Source organism: Heteronotia binoei, chromosome 5 (genome assembly GCF_032191835.1).
Source record: "Heteronotia binoei isolate CCM8104 ecotype False Entrance Well chromosome 5, APGP_CSIRO_Hbin_v1, whole genome shotgun sequence".
Lineage (NCBI taxonomy): Eukaryota > Metazoa > Chordata > Lepidosauria > Squamata > Gekkonidae > Heteronotia > Heteronotia binoei.
Genome location: NC_083227.1, coordinates 124,539,321 through 124,558,958, shown reverse-complemented (window position 1 = coordinate 124,558,958; position 19,638 = coordinate 124,539,321). Strand labels below are relative to the sequence as shown.

Below are 19,638 nucleotides of genomic sequence, written 5' to 3'. Positions count from 1 at the left end.
CACCGTTACCTAATGACATTATCCCTTGCATCTTTTTCCTCAGTTTGGTATTTTCCTCCACCAGATGTTCAAAGGCAGCTGCTGCTTCCTCCTGTGTTCCCCCACCAGGGTCATAGATACGATAAGGCCCTTTGCCTTCCATGCTGCAGTGTAATTATCCGATTCCCATGCCTGAAAATCAGATCAGGAAATTAGTATTTCCAGAACAAACACCTGAGAATGCTGGAATATCTGGAGATGTATAAGGCAATAACAGTGTGCATAGGTTAGCAGCTATCTAAGAGAGCCAGTTTGGTGTAGTGGTTAAGTGCGTGGACTCTTATCTGGGAGAACCAGGTTTGATTCCCCACTCCTCCACTTGCACCTGCTGAGATGGCCTTGGGTCAGCCATAGGTTTCATAGAAGCTGTCCTTGAAAGGGCAGCTGCTGTAAAAAGCACTCTCAGCCCCACCTACCTCACAGGGTGTTTGTTGTGGGAGGGGGGAAGGTAGAGGAGACTGTGACTGCTCTGAGACTCTGAGATTCAGAGTATAGGGCGGGATATAAATCCAAAATCTTATCACTGTTTATACTTGTCTGGTACAGACATAGGCTTCCTAAATTCTTACCCCCAGTTTTGAGATCAGGAATGGGGTATGGGATCTTGCACTCCCCATTTTGTTGTAACATCCCCTATTGTTCCCCAGTGCCCTTAAGTAGACCTGCAATGGCTCTAACCAGTGATTAACTCTAACCATGATTCCCATCATAAACACAGTTTGAAGCAAATTTTCCCAACCTGATTAGGATTAAGCTATATGTTTTTACTCTGCCCTTGCTCAAGGATTTTTTTTTTGAGGGAGGGGGAACAGTTGGCTCTTTCCCTTTCCTCATAGTTTTACAGTTGCAACAACCATACAAGTTGAGTTTGATGGAGAAAGTATGATGGGAACAAGGCAGTATTTCAAAAGATATTTAAAAACATTTCCAGCACTGCTGAACAGGGCTCTGTCTAACAGATGCCCTGCCCTGCCCCAGTACTCATACCAAAACTTCACACATCAAGGTCAGCAAAACTGTCCTCAGTTCTGGGAGTTTGTTTTGGCTTTTATTGTAACACTGGTTTAGCTACAATCCTGTGCTGTTGTGTGGCAAAGGCTCTGGAAAGGTGGACACACGCTTTATGTTCCTTTTAAGAACATGGAAAGAGTGCAACTGGAGCAGACCAGTGGACCATCTAGTCCAGCATCCTGTTACAGTGGCCAACCAGTTGCCTCGGTGGACAAAAGAACGGGAGGCCAAGGCCCTCCTTTGATGTTGCCTCCTAACACCAGGTTTCAGATGTTGACTGCCTCTGAATCTTTCTTAAAGTCTTTAGGGCCAGAGTATCCATGTCAGAAACAGCCATATTGATCATCCTGTGTCTTTCCCATTCATGGATAAAGCTGGGGATGGCTTAACTTCTATGGGAAAAGATGCATGTGGGTGAACCCACCCTGCCAACACAACAGTTATTTTAACGACATTGTGCATTATGGTCAGTTCAGCCCTGGGGTTAACAAGTGTCATTACAAAGAGCAGGCAGACATGCATCCCCAGTTATATATCAACAGATCCAGGATTGCTGGGCTGTAGTCCGCATCCACTGAACATGAATTCACTTCAGCCTGTGTGAAAGTGCCATATATACACAACACACAAGGAGGGTTGCCAGCCTCCAGGTGGGGCCTGGAGATCTCCCAGAATTACAACTGATCTCTAGACTACAGGCAATAGCAATAGCACACCTTTATTGGCATAACACCAGACTACAGGCTTCAGTTCCCCCTGGGGAAGATGATTGCTTTAGAAGGTGAACTCTGTGGCATTGCACTCCATTCATGCCCCTCCCCTGTCCAAACCCTGCCCTTCCTAGGCTCCATCCCATAATCTCCAGGTCTTTCCCACACCAGAGCTGGCAACCCTAACATTCAAGCATCTAACATTAGAACAGACATTAATGCTCAACAAATAATAATGAAAAAATAACAGTTTAAATGCAGGACAAAGAGAACAATATAAACATTTACTACATTATTTAGGTGGGAGAGAAAAGTTAATCCGATGGGAACAGAACCCTTTCAAAATTCTTTATCAAAACAAAAGCTTGACTGTACCTAATGAGAAGTAATGGATCTATAGGCCAAGCTTGATTAGGCAAAGGCATTACTGGATGCTGCAGTAAACCAATCATCACAAGAATATGCATGAAGATTGAGCTAGAAGCAACTTTCAAAACTTCTGAACAGTATTCTTTCTCTCACTAGCTTCTTAAAGATATTCCACAATACTCATTCCTCATTCACTTTGCTATTCTAAAAAACCACAGGGAATAACTCCTGGCATCTTCCTGCTTCATTGATTGGCCTGTTGCTGGCCAAAAAGGTGAGCTCTGTTATATTGTCAGCCCACTCCTTCGTGGTACTGGAACCCATGCCACCTGTTACCCACCTTTCTACAAGACCTGCAACCTTGTGAGTAGTTCTGTCAGGGATGTATCTGTCTAGTAAACTATGGGGGCATAGGGATGATGTGGCTAGAGTGGCCTTCCATTCTTTTTCTGTATGTTCACCTAGCAGGCAAGAGTACACCTGCAATTCAAAAAAAATCAAAGACACATCTGTAAAACTCCATGGTATGTGTTCATTCCAAGGTTCTTACTGCAACAGTCTACTGTACAATAGGGGTGCTTTGGTTCCCTCCATACAGATTACTATAGTTCATGTGGAAATCTCCCTTATTTGTTTTTTAAATGACATGAAATCATAAATATTGCATTGAATTACTAGTTACAAATTATTGTTAGACTAGCTATAAAGCCTGTTGTAGAAAGAAATACGGGCCCTAGAAAAATATTGGGGGTGGGGGTGATGAATGTGTAAGGTGGCAGGAAGGAAGGAAGGAAGGACGGACGGACGGAAGGAAGGAAGGAAGGAAGGAAGGAAGGAAGGAAGGAAGGAAGGAAGACAAACAATGAAAGAAAAATAGACAGAAAGAATGAGAGAACAAACAGTCGGAAAAAGATGGGAAGAAAGGAGTGCAAGAAAGAAAAATGAAAGGAAGAAAAATAGACAAAATGAAATAAAAAGACAGAAAGACAGAGATACAGAGAAAGAAGAAAAAGGGAAAGGAAAGGTCCCCTGTGCAAGGACCTGCCTACCTTAGGGACCGTCTCTTCCCATATGTTCCCCAGAGAGTACTGTGATCTGGCTCCCAAAATCTGCTCGTAATCCCCGGGCCAAAGGAGGCCCGGTTGAAGTCAACCAGGGACAGGGCCTTCTCAATAACAGCCCCTTGCTGGTGGAACCAGTTACTGGAAGAGGTCAGGGCCCTGCGGGATATTGGACAATTCTGCAGGGCCTGTAAGACTGTCCTCTTCCGGTTGGCCTATAACTGACTGGCACCAAACCACCAAAGTACCCCCCCCCAAAAAAAAAAACTGAAGGAAGTGTATAGATTGCATGTTGTTGGACGGATGCACTGTTTTAATGTTTTAATTTTTTAACTATGTAAATTGTTATTATATTTAAAATTTGAATTCTATGTTAGAATATCTGTATTGTAAGCCGCCCTGAGCCTGCCTCGGTGGGGTAGGGCGGGATATAAATCAAATAAATAAATAAATAATAAGCACCAGTCATTTCCGATTCTGGGGTGATGTTGCTTTCACAACGTTTTCACGGCAGACTTTTTACGGGGTGGTATGCCATTGCCTTCCCCAATCTTTACACTTCCCCCCCAGCAAGCTGGGTACTCATTTTACCGACCTCGGAAGGATGAAAGGCTGAGTCAACCTTGGGCCGGCTACCTGAATCCAGCTTCCACTGAAATCAAACCCAGGTAAAGCAGCAGACCACAGTACTGCTGCTTTACCACTCAGCGCCACGGAGCCTTTGAAATAACAGAAGGGAGAGGTAAAAAAGATGGGGAGAAAGGAGTGAGAGAGAAAATGAGAAGGAAGATAGAATGAAAGGAAAAGACAGAAAGAGACAGAGAAAGAATGAGAGGAAGAGAGAGTTATGGAACAGTTGGAGAGAAAGAGAGGGAGGGAGACAGAAAAATGACAGGAAGACAGACAGACAGGCAGGCAGGCAGGCAACCATTAGAAATTTCCCTTTCACCACTCCCACTTGCAAAAGGGAGCCTTCCAGTGGGTCCCTGGCTCTTAAAGCAAGCAGCTGACAGGTGGACTGTAAGAGACAGGGAGCCATTGCAAGCCTCCTTTTGCTCTCTCCTGCTTGCAGGCAGCAGGAAAGAAGAAGGGTCTCCATTGTATCTTATGGACCCATAGGACTGAGTGGACTGCATTGTATCATGTGAGTCCATAGAATAGAATGCAACTCTAAACAGAGTATGTATTAAGAAGGGTATACCTGTTTAAAATTGTATTGTGAATCCCTTAAGGGATGAGAGCCAAATTATATTTAAACAAAGAACGCCAAGAAACAAGTGACAACCATTAAAAGCAGATCAAAAAAGTCAGATGAGAGACTCCACACAAATAAAGCATTGGGAGATGGATACATTCCAATACCAGATGCCCCAACCACAGTTGTGGGGTGGGCAGGCTTATGGGATGAATCAAGTCTTTGGTATAGGGTTGCCAGGTCCAACTCAAGAAATATCTGGGGACTTTGGGAGTAGGGCCAGGAGACTTTGGAGGTGGAGTCAGGAGTAAGGGTGTGACAAGCATGATTGAACTCCAAAGGGAATTGTGGCAACTGCATTTAAAGGGATCACATACCTTTTAAATGCCTTCTCTCCAGTTGGAAATAATAAAGAATAGGGGAACCTCCTTTGGGGCTTATAGAATTGGACCCCCTGATCCAATAGCACTGGATGCTATTCTGAAAATTTGGTGTCTCTATATCAAAAAACAGCCCCCATAGAGCCCCAGATACCAACAGATCAATTCTCCATTATACCTTATGGGAATCAATCTCCATTGGATATAATGGAGTGCCCAGCAGACATTTCCCTTCCCCTCCCTCCTCACTTTCTGATAACCCTGAAGTGGGGGGAGGGCCTCCAAACTGGGGGATCCCCCGCCCCCACCTGGCAACCCAAGTTTGGTAGGTACTAAGCTGCGCCCACCAAATCAAATATAGAGGATGGTTATAATATGATGGAAGGATTAAAGATAGCGGCTAAATGTAAAAACTGTGTCGTAATAGGTGATTTTAACTACCTGCAGATTGTTTGGGTCAATATGTGTTCAGGTCGTGAGAGAGAGATTGATGCTCTCAATGACTGTGCTATGGAGCAGATGATCACAGAACCTACCTTTTCTCCCTTTCTCACAATACAAGAACTTGTGGGCATTTGATGAAATTGCTGAGCAGTCAGGTTAAAACAGATAAAAGGAAGCACTTCTTCACCCAAAGGGTGATTAACATGTGGAATTCACTGCCACAGGAGGTGGTGGCGGCTACAAGCATAGCCAGCTTTAAGAGGGAATTGAATAAAAATATAGAGCAGAGGTCCATCAGTGGCTATTAGCCACAGTGTGTGTGTGTGTGTATGCACACACATATTGGCCACTGTGTAACACAGAGTGTTAGACTGGATGGGCCATTGGCCTGAACCAACATGGCTTTTCTTATGTTCTTACTGGATTTAAAATTAAGTAGATAATTCAGAAATTACAACACCAAACCATTTTATGTTTTGCTTTTTTAAGTAGAAACTATAAACATGCCAGGAACAGCAAACAAAGAAAACAAACCATTGCCCCTCGCAATAGCCAATATCGCTAACTACGGAGAGAATTCCCGCTTGTCTTTGAGTGTCTTCCTTAGGAGTACAACCATTTACAAGATTTAGGCAACTTCCCTCAGCTGCTTCCCCCAGGGAAAATCTGCTTATTAACCAGGCATTTCTTTAATAGATTCTGCTGCATGGTAACTGCAAGGCTAGCTCTTCTATGTGAAACCTGGCAGAACAAGTAGAACCAAAGAGGGGAGGGGGAGGATGTTGTTGGTTTCTTTACACAATCACAGTGGTAGAAATACTGAGCCAAAGCTGCAATTTACTACTTGGACATACTATTCCTTCCCTGTAATAGCAATCTTGAGATGGAGAAAGAAAACCAGAGAGGCTGCCAAATGTGATAGTGTAATAGTGGGCGATTTGAACTAATACGGATAGGAAAAATGTGCAGGCAAGGCATAACAAAAAGACAACATTTCTAGACACAATTAAGTGACTATGTGTATCTGGCTACAGATAGCATCCAATTGATTAAATGGCTCAACTTAAGCTAGAAAAAAACTCAAGACATGGTATAGAGAATATAGATGTTCAAATCACTTGGTAATAAAAAATTAGTAACAATGAGGCTATCAAATGCAACATATTTAGAAGTGAAAAGTTGCCTCAAAGTCCAACAGGATACCTCCCATATAATTTCCTTTGAAGGAAGGAAACCTCAAAACCGAAGGACTTAAGAGAAGCTGAAAGAGAACTCTTGAGCCAATGTAACGCTAATCATTTGATCCATGAAATTATATTTGTATTTGCCTAATTTTAGTTCCTTGTAAATGGGCAGAAATTTATAAGCCTTGCTATAGAAGAATCTGTCTTGCTATGGAAGAATCATTATAATTTCTACAAACATATATTCTGCTTCTCTATTATTTTAGAATTCTTTAAAGGCCAAACTCAACCTGAATTCAGGAAATCTGTGACCAGCATCTCCAAGATCCATTTTTAAAGACTAGAAGTAACTACAGGGATCGGGGTAGGGAAGATGTGACTGGATCAGGACCACAGGGCTTCTTTCCCCTTTCCCCATGTCATTTACCCAGCCGTAAGTGCCCTCTTTTGAGGCAGGAAATACATATATACCCAATACCATTTGTCAGTAGTGCGTGGAAGTCCCGCAGTATGAGTGTGCTGATAAGAGCAGCCTCGAGTAAAAAGTCTACAAAGACACAACTCCAGTAAGCCGGTTGAAACAGTTGTATTGGGGTTACAGCAAAAGAGTGGTTGAAGGCAGTCCAAAGTAGTCAATGCACAGTTAGTCAGTCATCCAGGTCAGAAGTACAAAGTCACAGATCCAAAGATTAGTCTACACATACCAGGGTCATTACCATCATCAGTCAAACGGGCAGAGTAACAGTCTCTGATATCAAATAGCTCTCCACGTCTCCAACACTCCTTCCTCTCCATCAACCCAAGGCAAAGTCTAAGGACTAGGTTGCTGGTTCTTATGGTAGAGCTGGCCTATCATGTCACACCCCACTTAACTAGCTTCACATGCCTCTCATTAGCTAGTATAGTTGGAGTTACATAATGTTGCATCAGCAGTTTTCACCTCTTAAAGTGCCTGATGCTGACATCCTCCCCTTATGTAACGACATGTACTATACATTTTCATCATAAAAATTTTCATTTTTTGTTTAACATTCATTCATACAGCATGACTTTACTGTTTCATTTTCTAAGACCCAAAGATATACAACTTTCTTTGTGCTTTACATGGGTTTGAATCTTGGTAAACAAGTCTGCGATGTTGGCATTCGTTTCACAGTACTCCAGTGCTATCAGTTTGTCCTCTAAACATTGCTTCACATTATGAAAGCGTACATCTGTATGTTTAGACCGACTCTTGACTCCATGAGAGGTTGCTAACTGGATAGCTGCCTGATTGTCTTCCCTCACAACATTGGGATTCATATGACATATGCCAAAATCCAACAACAGTTGTTTGAACCAAATGATTTCTGTACACACTGCGCTTAATGCTGCATATTCGGCCTCGCAGGTGGACAGAGACACGTGCTTTTGTTTCAGTGATCTCCACCCAATTAGGGCGCCACCCAGAAAGATAGCCATTCCTGTTGTGGACTGTCTAGTTTTAGGATCATTAGCGAAACTAGCATCCGCATAGGCGTACATATTAAGATCACCAGTAGGTGTTAAGAATAAACTCAAGTCTATGGTTTGCTTTAAATATCTTAATATGTGTTTGGCTGCTAGCCAATGCGCTTGCCTAGGATCTTTAACAGCTCTAGCCAAAACATTAGTGGCCATGGCTATATCCGGTCTGGACCAATTTGCGAGATATGACAGACTTCCAATCAGGGATTGATATATTCCTTGATCAAACAGTGGACTCTGTTCACATTCAGATTCATTACATGGTAGCATAGGATTTTGTACCCCTTTTCACTGTTCCATCTTGAACTGTTTTAGTAATTGGGATACCTTTGCCCTCTGTGATACCCTGTATCCATCATGTACTTTAGCAATTTCCAATCCAACATATTGCCTGATCTCTCCTAGATCTCTTACAGTAAATTTTGCTTTCAGAGCATCAATTGTATCACTCATTATTTTGGCAGTTTTGCATATCAGTGCCAGATCATCAACAAATATTAAAATGATGGAACGTTGCTCCCCTGTTCCCTTCATGAACACACAGGGATCTGCAACTCCTTGTTTATAACCCATCATTTTAAGGTTATCCACCAAATGTTGGTTCCATTCGAACCCGGATTGCTTTAATCCATACAGGGATTTCTTAAGCAACCAGCAAGTGTTAGCATTATCACCATCATCTGAGACACCTGGTGGTTTTTTCATATATATATTGTGCCTCAGTGGTGCATGTAAGTATGCTGTTTTCACATCAAGATGCCTAACTAAACATTTCTGTTTGGCAGCAATTGTGAGAGCACAATACAGTGATGTGGCCTTTAGTGTGGGCGCAAAAGTTTCGTCATAGTCTTGCCCCCCCTGTAAAAACCCTTGGGCTACAAGTCTGGCCTTGTACTGAGTAGTACCATCAATGCCAGCCTTCAGCTTAAACACCCATTTACACCCTATGAGTCTCTGACCGATAGGTAGAGTCGTTTCCTCATAGACGTGCTGGTTTTGCAGGGACTCTAATTCAGACTTCATTGCAGCGCGCCATCCAGCCTGCTCATCTGTTGATAGATGCTGTATGCTTTCATAACTCGAAGGTTCAGCAATCACTGCGCATGTCTGTCCTGGACTATAGCGATCAGGTGGCCTCGTTTCTCGAGTGGACCGCCGAAGAATTGGTTCCTCAGCCTCATCAGACACAGTCTGTTGTGTTGCCATCTCAGGTTGCAGAGAAACGCCGGCTCCTGGCGATGTAGGAGTTAACGGTTCTTCCTTGATGTCTCCGTTGCTGGGCGACGGGCTCCTCCTCCCCCTCCTAGGAACGGGTAGCGGCTCTTGTTTCACTCCTGCCGGAATGATTAGAGTTGAGGACGTTCGTTGCCAGCCGACAGTTTTTTCAAGAAAGCTAGCCGATGCGCTAGTCGTTATTTTCTTCTCCCCATCACGGCAAAACCTGAAAGCTCGATGGTTGTTAGTATAGCCAACAAACAACAATCTTACAGCCTTATTTTTTCCTTTCCTCCTGAGCTCCTTTGGGATGTGGACGTACGCTGGAATCCCAAATATCCTGACATGCTCTAAGGAAGGTTTCTTGCCGTACCATGCCTCTGCAGGACTCATACCTGTAGCTGACGACCAAGACAAGTTTAATACATGAGAGGCGCACATTATGCTTTCTCCCCAGTAACTCATAGGTAAATTACTGTCCTATAACATGCACATACACATATTGGTCAGGGTCTGATTTCTGCGTTCGCAAAAAGCGTTATGCTGGGGGCGGTAAGGAGCTGTGCATTTCCTTTCAATGCCGTGCCTCCTGCACAGAGCAATCATCCGCTCATTACAGAATTCAGTACCGTTGTCACTCAGAATAGTCTTAGGGTATTTCCCTGTCTTGCGGTGCACAAACCGAAGCCAATTATGAAATGCTTGGAATGTTTCTGACTTAGACCTAAGTAGGTAGCAGAATCCATACCTTGAAAAGTGGTCTTCGATACATAATGCAAATTTTGCTCCGCCCAGACTCCTTGTCGGGAATGGACCTATCAGGTCGAGGAACACCAGGTCTAGTATGTCATTGGACTGAAACTTGCTTGGAGATATTGTAGCTGTCGTTTTGGATTTAACAGCCTTGCACACCTCACATTCAATATAACACCCACATGGCTTGGTCTTAATTCCAGCTGCTTGAAGCGTCTTCTTTACTGCCTGGAAATTAAGGTGCCCCAGCCTGCGGTGCCAAAGATGAATGCAGTTATCATGCAGGGGTTCATTAGTACTCACATGTTGTACTGTTTGCTCCTTCTCCAGGAAATAGAGGTCGCCTTTCCTTTTAGCTTTTGCAGTAATTTCACCTGTACATATATTGCAGTCAGCAGCTGTAAAACAAACTTTATAATTGTGTTCAGTTAAGGCAGAAACTGATAACAAATTATAATTCAGACTTGGAACATTGAGCATTAGGAATTTTCTCCCCAGGCTCGGGATGTTGACAAGACCATTCCCAGCTACATTGGCAGTCAGCCCATTTGCAAGCTTCACGCTCTGACCTTGCGTAGGAGTAAAAGTCTCAAAGAGCCTCCTGTCCTTGGCAATGTGCTCCGTAGCACCACTGTCAATTATGAATTGCTGGCTACTGCAGGAGGAATTATTAATGATTACATTGCACCCACCTCCTTTGGTAACAGCTGGAGAATGTTTCTTCTTGTACAAAGAACACTGGCGTTGCAGGTGTTGCTTGCTTCCACATAAGTAGCACTTACGCACAGCTTTTGTTTTTGCTACTACTGCCTTGCACTCTGCCCCTTTAAAGACCTCCCGGGCAGGAACATTCATCGTTGAATGAGCAGGAGCCTCATGAAAGTGAGCTGCGTCCTTCCGTCTCATAGCCTCATTCAACAGGCGTTGGGTAATACTGGACACGTTAATATCAGCTTGTGGAATAATGTCAAGATTAGCCACAAATTGGTCATACGTACTGTCCAGAGAACATAGGATTATGTAGGCCTGCTGCAGGGGAGTAAAAATTACCTTCTTGTCCTGCAGCTGGTGTAACATACGAGTCATGTGCTCCAGATGAGTCATCATGTCTCCACCTGCCTCCAGACGTGTGGATAAGAGCTTTTTCATTAAGAAAATGTGTGACCCAACACTTTCTCTCTCATATATCGCCTTTAGTGCATCCCAGCACGACTTGGCTGTGTCGGCCCCTTTGATATGGATGAGCTGTGAATCCTCCAAGGTCAAGCCTAGCAATGCAAACGCCTTCTCGTCATTGCTCTTATGCTTCGCTATCACCTCAGCATCATTCACGGCATGTAGTGTAGTTATGTCTGGCGGAGTTGCCACGTACTCCCACAGCCCCTGGAACTTCAACAGTAAGGTGACCTTCTCTGACCATGTCCCAAAATTATCTCCATTAAGCCTCTTTATCAAGAAGCCAGAGATATGAACACTGGACTCCATAGTTGCCTATAACACAAACAGAGTGCCACGCCCCAAACTGTTCGCTTACTCACGAGTAGAACTTCTGGCGAGTGCTGCTGCAGACTGTGCTTACTCTCCTGCAGACCACGCTGGGCCCATAACCGATGTCAGTAGTGCGTGGAAGTCCCGCAGTATGAGTGTGCTGATAAGAGCAGCCTCGAGTAAAAAGTCTACAAAGACATAACTCCAGTAAGCCGGTTGAAACAGTTGTATTGGGGTTACAGCAAAAGAGTGGTTGAAGGCAGTCCAAAGTAGTCAATGCACAGTTAGTCAGTCATCCAGGTCAGAAGTACAAAGTCACAGATCCAAAGATTAGTCTACACATACCAGGGTCATTACCATCATCAGTCAAATGGGCAGAGTAACAGTCTCTGATATCAAATAGCTCTCCACGTCTCCAACACTCCTTCCTCTCCATCAACCCAAGGCAAAGTCTAAGGACTAGGTTGCTGGTTCTTATGGTAGAGCTGGCCTATCATGTCACACCCCACTTAACTAGCTTCACATGCCTCTCATTAGCTAGTATAGTTGGAGTTACATAATGTTGCATCAGCAGTTTTCACCTCTTAAAGTGCCTGATGCTGACACCATTCTGTATTTCTGTGGTTCTAGTAGCTTGTGCAGAACAACCACTGGATACTCACTGTGAAGGGTCCTTCTCCTCTGAGGACAGGAGAACATCTTGTGGGTGATTTCCCACCCTGCTTGTAGGGAGGCAGGAACAAATTTCAACTTCCTGTTCCTGTCTGGAGTCACCCATTTTCCTCAGTTCAGTGACTCCGTAAGCAGTAGAATTCAACTATAACTAAGAAACATTATGATAGAAGAAACATTCATAGACAGGATAGAGCCTGTAGCCAGTTTGAACAGTTTGAGAAACTAAGGTCCCAGGACTGCAGAGCTCTTAAACCTGAAATAGAATCAATATCAAGTGAAATAGGTGCATATTGTCATCGCATCTGGAGATCACCGACGTACTTCAGAGAGGGCCAAGATGTCCTCTTGTCCTCAGAGGAGAAGACCCCTTCACGGTGAGTATCCAATGGTCGTGCTCCCTCTAAGGCAGTTGGACATCTTGTGGGACATCCTAAAGCAGTGTCCCAAATGTCAGGGTGGGTAACTTAGTCGGCAACCTCCAGAATGCTCTGCAATACCTTGTGGCCAAATGCTGCACCTGCAGAGTCATAAGCATTAATTTTGTAATGTTTAATCAACATGGACAATGACGACCATGTTGCAGCCTTGCAAATTTCTTCAACCGAAGCTCTGTTCACTAGTGCTGTACTGGTTGCTGCACTTCTGACCAAGTGTGCAGTTACACCTGCCGGGACTGGCAGTCTTTGAGCTTTGTACGCTTCCGCTATACACAGTCTGATCGTTTTGCTGATTGCTGCCTTTGACATGCCCTTTCCCACGTGAGGTGGGGAGATGTTTATGAAGTGTGAGTCTGTCTTTCTGATTGGTTCAGTTCTGTGTATGAAAGCTTTTAATACCCTGCGCCCGTCTAGGTTGTGCCACAACTTTCTGGTGGGATGTTTGAGATTAGGGCAAAAGGAGGGTAAAGAAATCTCCTGTGAGGTATGGAATTTGGAAACTACTTTTGGTTGGAAGGATGGATCGGTGAACAGAACCACTTTGTCCTTACGGAAAATGCATAGATTGGACTTAATTGATAGTGCCCCAAGCTCCGACACTCTACGTGCTGATGTTACTGCTGTTAAGAATACAGTCTTCATTCTGAGTATAGATAGCGGAACTTCCATGATTGGTTCAAACGGGACTTTAGTTAGTGCTGTATTTAGTTTCCTTGTTGGGAATCTGTGAGATTGTGGGGGTTGAGATAAGGTCGCCCCCCTTGGAAAATGTTGGATGTGGTGATGCCTAGAAATTGGTACTCCCTGTTTATTGGGAAGTACTGATGCTAATGCCGCCACCTGTCTACGCAGGATTGTGGCCTTTAAGCCCGAAGATAGGCCATCTTGCAGGAAGGATAGAATGTCTCTAATTTTGGGACTTAGAGGTTCCAGGTGTTTTCTTATGCACCATCTGACGAAAGCCTTCCATGTTGTGTTATAGATTCTGAGAGTAGATGACTTCCTGGAGGCAATCATGATATCCATTACTTGTTTTGAAAATCATGATTGTAGTAGTTTATCCCTTTCAATTGCCAAGCAGTCATATGGAACCACTCTGGACGAGGATGGAGTATTGGACCCTGTTGAAGCATGTCCGGATGTACTTTGTTTCCAGTGGTGGGGATACTGACATTTGTTTCCAGTGGTGGGGATACTGACATTTCTTGAAGGTCCGCAAACCATGGTCTTCTTGGCCAATATGGTGCCACCACAATTATGTCTGCTTCTTGTGCTCGGATTCTTCTGATTAGTCTGGGAATCATAAGAAGTGGTGGGAAGGTGTAGAGAAGCTCCGCTGGCCACTGAGTCATCAGGGCATCCGTTGCCTCTGCTTTGTGATGGTAATATCTGGAGTAAAAGCATCTCCGCTGATTGTTGAGGAGTGATGCGAAGAGATCTACTGTTGGTTCCTCAAAATGTTTCACTATCTGCTGGAAGGTGTTTTTGCTCAGCGCCCATTCTCCTTGATCGATCTTTTGTCGGCTCAGACAGTCCACTTGTATGTTGGCTACCCCTTTGATGTGTTTTGCTTTGATTGAGGCTAGATGCGTTTGAGCCCAGGAGAATAGTTTGCATGCCTCCTTGTGTAGTGCTCTGGACCTGGAGCCCCCGTTTGTTGATATACACCTTGGCTGATACATTGCCCGTGCGTATGAGAACATGCGCCCTGTGTATTTGTGGGGCAAAGTGTAGCAGGGCTAATCTGATTGCCCTTAGCTCTAGTACGTTTATTGGTAGTTTTGTCTCCTGTGGTGACCATTGGCTCTGGACTAGAGAATCTTGTAGAGTTGCTCCCCAACCCATCAGACTGGCATCTGTAAACAGCTGTGTCGAATGTTTGCACCAGAAGTATTTCCCCTGCACCAGATTCTGTGACCTGGTCCACCATCAAAGACTCATCTTTACCTGCAATGGGACTTTGAGCGAGAGGTTCCTCTTCTTGGATATGTGATACTGGTAGGGACAAAGAAAGTCCTGAAGTGGTCTGATATAAAATCGACCCCACTGAATGGTGTCTATGGATGAAACCATTAGACCCTGAAGTGCAGCTAGTGACATGAGTGGTGACTGCTGGCCTTGATGACTGACACCGCTGCTTCTTTGATCTTGGTTGCTTTCCGTTTTGGCAGCAAGTTTGTTTTAGTCAGTGTTGATTAGTACTCCCAGATGTTCCATTTGGTGAGATGGATAGAGAGAACTCTTCTGGAAATTCACTATGAAGCCGAAGTCCTGCAGGCATTTGACTGTCATGTCCTGATGCACCCTTGGGACTGATGGCGCTCTTATCAGGCTATCGTCGAGATATGGATGAATGTAAATACCTCTCTTCCTGAGAAACGTGATCAGGCTCGCCATAACCTTGGTGAACACCCGGGGGCTCATGCCAGACTGAATGGGAGTGCCCTGAACGGATAATGATTGCCTGCATAACAGAATCTGAGGAATTTCCTCTGACCTACAAAAATTGGAATATGGAGGTACATTTCGGAAAGGTCTATGGATGTTAACAGCTCCTGTTGTAGGGATTCTGCTATGGTCTTCAATGTTTCCATCCTGAAGTGTTTGGCCAGGACAAACCTGTTTAGGAATTTCAGATCCAGAACCGATCTCCAATCCCCTGACTTTTTTGGCACCGTGAAGAAGATCGAGTACACTCCAGTAATCCTCTCTTCTGAAGGGACAGGTTCTATAGCTTTGATTGATAGGAGGTGTTGTATTGCCTGAAGTGTCATTGACTTCTTGGCAGAGTTCCTGTGTTCTGGCGAGGATAGGAATCTGTTTGGGGGAAAGGAGTGGAACTCTATTTTGTAGCCATCTGAAGCTATTTCCTTGCACCAGTTGTCTTCTGAATTCACTTGCCAATGATGTTGAAAGTGCAGGAGTCTCGCTCCGACAGGGATCGCCAGGTAGTCATGCTTTGGATTTGGGGTCTCTATCCGATCTGTCCTGTTCTTTGGAAGACTTGTTGAACTGGTTGCTGAAGCTAGATCTTCTGAATCGCTGATTGTTTGAATTCCAGGATCCCTTCTTTGTCTCTTGGTGAAAGCGTGGTAGTGCATGTTGGGAATGAAAGGAAGAAGGGTTAGATGACCTTCTGTCTGTGCGACGTATGAACTTTGGCATCGCTTTTTTCTTGTCTTTAGTTTCGACCAAGATTTTTTCTAAGGCGTCCCCAAATAGTAGGCCTCCCTTGAAGGGATAGGCCATAACTATGTTCTTTGAGCAGTGGTCTGCGGATCATGCATGCAGCCATAGTGGTCTTCTGGCTGCTGTAGAAGAGGCGATTGCTCGAGATGCAAAGACCATCAAGTCTAGCATTGAGTCTGTCAGGAAAGATACAGCTTTTAGTATTCTTTGTGCCCCGTCTACTGTGCGTGAGTTTTCCTGTGGTATTTTTGTTATGAGTTTCCTCATCCACACTATCGAGGGTTTGGCTACCACAGAGCCGATGGCTGAGGCTTTGAGAACCATGGAGCATGCCTCAGGGACTTATTTGAGTGCAAATTCTGATTTTTTTGTCTAAATTATCTCTCAGTACACCATGCCCATCTTCTGAGACCAGTCCTGTGCTCTGTAGGGCTGTTACTGGTGCATCCACCAGGGGTGTCTGCAGGAATTCATTAGTAAAAGAATAGAGGTTGTACATCTTTCTAATGAACCCTGGATATTATTTATCGGTGCAGGGTCTTTTCCACTCAGCCCTCATCTGTCTTTCAAAATAAGCTGGGAATGCTTTTTCTGATGATCTGTGTCTGGGGAAGAATTCACCATCTCCCACTTTGTGTTTGTTTTTTGTATTTTCATCTTCATCTTCTATACCTGGATCATCGTGCAAATCTAGTGCTGCCAATGTTTTAGATAGTAAGTGTTGGTAGTCTTCCGAATTAAAGAACCTGTGTGCAGGCTCTGGGACTTCAATGTCACCATCATCCTTCTCAGAGGAAAACTCTCCCTCCTCCCTATCGCTTCCCCTATCAGTGTCCCTATCTTCTCTGACTGGTGACCTGGACCTGTGGGTCTTTCTCTGTTTTTGAGCCGCGTTTGTGGGCCAAGGATGTTTTCCTTGTCAACCTAGCCCTCTGCATGGGGATGTTGAGGGAGAGGGGGAGGAGGAGGAGGAGGAGGGTGACTGATGTTGTTTTCTCCCCCTTGGTTTACACAGGGCAGGTATTTCCCCTTTTAGCTGCAAGTTTACAAAAAAATCTGGAGACATTAGGACCAGGACTGTCTTGGTTTCCCCCTGGCTCTACTCACAGGTTGCTGTTCCTGGGGAATGTAAATCCTGTCAGGAACAAAGAGGCGCCTGTTGTGCCTGTCGCTGCCTGATTTATGGGGCCCTGGGCTTCTGAAGCGCAATTCTCACCACTCCCTGATGAGGACATCGTCAGCTACTTGCGCTCCCTCTTTTGACTCTTGAGTCTCGCCCTGCTCTCAGCGACTGTGATTTTGGCGCGCTTTTCTTCAGGGGTCGTTTGCTGATCGGGTCGGAGATAAGGAGGCCGTGGCAAGCTGCTAGTGGCTTTTGCTTGGTCCTGTCTTGCTGGCTTGCCTGAGCCCGTTTGCTTCCCCCCCACACACACAATGGGTCCTCTTCGGAGCTGGGGGTCAAGGCCAGTTGCCAGGGCAGTCTGCTGAGGCTCCAGGACTCAGTCTCGTGGAGTGAGCATAAAATGGCGGCCAGGCAGAACAACGGAAAAAACGGAAGGGAAAGAGTTAGAATAGCTCCGGAAGGAGAGAGATCGAAAGAGGACAGGTAGGAGAAAGTTTTTTGGTGTTTTTTAACGTCAGTGGAGAAAGAAGGAAGGAGTAAAAGGAATGAGGCTAGACAGAGCCTAATGAGGTGCTCCCCCTACTCAGGCAGGAAACGAACTGATGAAAATGGGTGACTCCAGACAGGAAGAGGAAGTTGAAATTTGTTCCTGCCTCCCTACAAGTAGGGTAGGAAATCACCCACCAGATGTCCAACTGCCTCAGAGGGAGAAACCATAGACTTATATGTTTTTCCCCATAGGGCAAATAACTTTGAGGGTGAGGTGTTCGGGCACAATTTAAAATCAGGAAAGTGATGCAAATACACAATACTTACCAGATTCCCTCTATAAATGTTTGATTCACAGAGTCAAAGTTTTTTAAAGCAAAAATTCCTAAGTAAGAGAGCCAGTTTGGTGTAGTGTTAAGTGCGTGGACTCTTATCTGGGAGAGCTGGGTTTGATTCCCCACTCCTCCACTTGCAGTTGCTGGAATGGCCTTGGGTCAGCCATAGCTCTTGCAGAGCTGTCCTTGAAAGCACAGCTGCTGTGAGAGCCCTCTCAGCCCCACCCACCTCACAGGGTGTTTGTTGCGGGGGTAGGAGATAAAGGAGGTTGTAAACTGCTCTGAGACTCTGATTCAGAGAGAAGGGCGGGGTACAAATCTGCAGTCTTCTTCTTCTAAACACAGCAGTCATAGGCTAAGGGAGTCAGGTTCTCTTAGGGATCAGTAACGGGTTAAATACAGGAAGCAGATGGTAGAAATAAATGAATGACTTTCACATAAATCAACGGAAGTTAGTAGGGGGTCCACCAAGGAACAATGGTGCTATTTAACATTCATAACTGGTCTAGTGTTGTCGTGAATCCAGAAGTAGCAAAAATTATAGAAGACTCTAAATTACTTAGGATGATAAAATACATCAAGTACAAAGTTTTCACTGGGAGAATGTCAACAAAATGGAAAATGAAATTCAATCTTAGTATAAAGTGATGAATATTGTTTTTGTTTTGTTTGGGGGTTTTATGCTCCAGCTTCATATATACTTCTAATGAAATCTGAACTGGTGTGAAATATTCTGAGAATGTGGGTGGATGGATCCACAAATAAAACAGCTCAGTGTGCAGTAGAAGGGGAGGAAAAAACATATCCCATGTTGTGGACTATAAAGAAAAGGAGAGGTGGGGAGGCATAGTAATGGCCCTATAAATATCTTGGTAGGCTTGCATTTAGAATATTGTCTAAATGGCATTTTGAATAAGTAATTCAGCCATATCCATGAGGACAGATATTACCAATAGCTTCCTAGCCATAAAAGTTCAATGGAACTCACAAGTTCAGTGGCAGCTTACCTCTAAGTATCAGTGGCTAGATTGGAGAAGCAAAACGCAGGTGAGCTTTTCTAATTTCATGGCCTATTTGTAAATCTTCCAGAAATATCTGTCTAACCATTATGGGAAAGAAGGGATGGATACCAGTGTTTTAATGCTTTTCTGTTCTTAGCCACAAGAACCTTTCCAGACCCTTAAGAAACAAATGGGGCAAACTAACTAACTAAATATTTAAATATTTTCACACAAACAAGCTAATAGGCAGGTGGGAGCCACAGAAAGCTCTGTCACACTGTGAACTCATCCAAGATCTCTTCTTTAAAGGCATTTCCTAGTTTACACAACAGCTATCAGGAATGCTGGGGATTTTCCAGATGACAGTTGAAACCTGGCAGGATCCATGACCAGGATAGTAATTAGATTTCTAGTACTTAGAAAAGCAGGGGAATTTTTTTCACCCTACATAGTAAGTTTAAAAGAATCTACTTGGGAAAGCACTGCCTCAAGTGTTTTTAAGAACATAAGAACATAAGAGAAGCCATGTTGGATCAGGCCAATGGCCCATCCAGTCCAACACTGTGTCACACAGTGGCCAAATTTTTTTTAATATATATATACATATATATATACACACACACACACACACTGTGGCTAATAGCCACTGATGGACCTCTGCTCCATATTTTTATCTAAACCCCTCTTGAAGGTGGCCATGCTTGTGGCCGCCACCACCTCCTGTGGCAGTGAATTCCACATGTTAATCACCCTTTGGGTGAAGAAGTACTTCCTTTTATCCGTTTTAACCTGTCTGTTCAGCAATTTCATCGAATGCCCACGAGTTCTTGTATTGTGAGAAAGGGAGAAATAGTACCTCTTTCTCTACTTTCTCCATCCCATGCATTATCTTGTAAACCTCTATCATGTCACCCCGCAGTTGACGTTTCTCCAAGCTAAAGAGTCCCAAGCGTTTCAATCTTTCTTCATAGGGAAAGTGTTCCAGCCCTTTAATCATTCTAGTTGCCCTTTTCTGGACTTTCTCCAATGCTGTA

General features: G+C 44.3%; 1 protein-coding gene across 4 annotated transcripts in view; it reads right to left on the bottom strand.

Moving 5' to 3' along the window:
- The window catches only part of TNIP1 (TNFAIP3 interacting protein 1), a 96,211-nt gene that overhangs the window by 38,761 nt on the left and 37,812 nt on the right, over window positions 1-19,638 (bottom strand). For 3 of the 4 annotated variants that reach the window (XM_060240305.1, XM_060240302.1, XM_060240303.1), the window contains exon 2: window positions 4-171. In XM_060240305.1, coding sequence (XP_060096288.1) covers window positions 4-142 — 139 coding nt within the window. In that variant the 5' untranslated portion in view covers window positions 143-171. The remainder of the gene's footprint in view (window positions 1-3; window positions 172-19,638) is intronic. The other variant, XM_060240304.1, reaches the window with a different exon arrangement.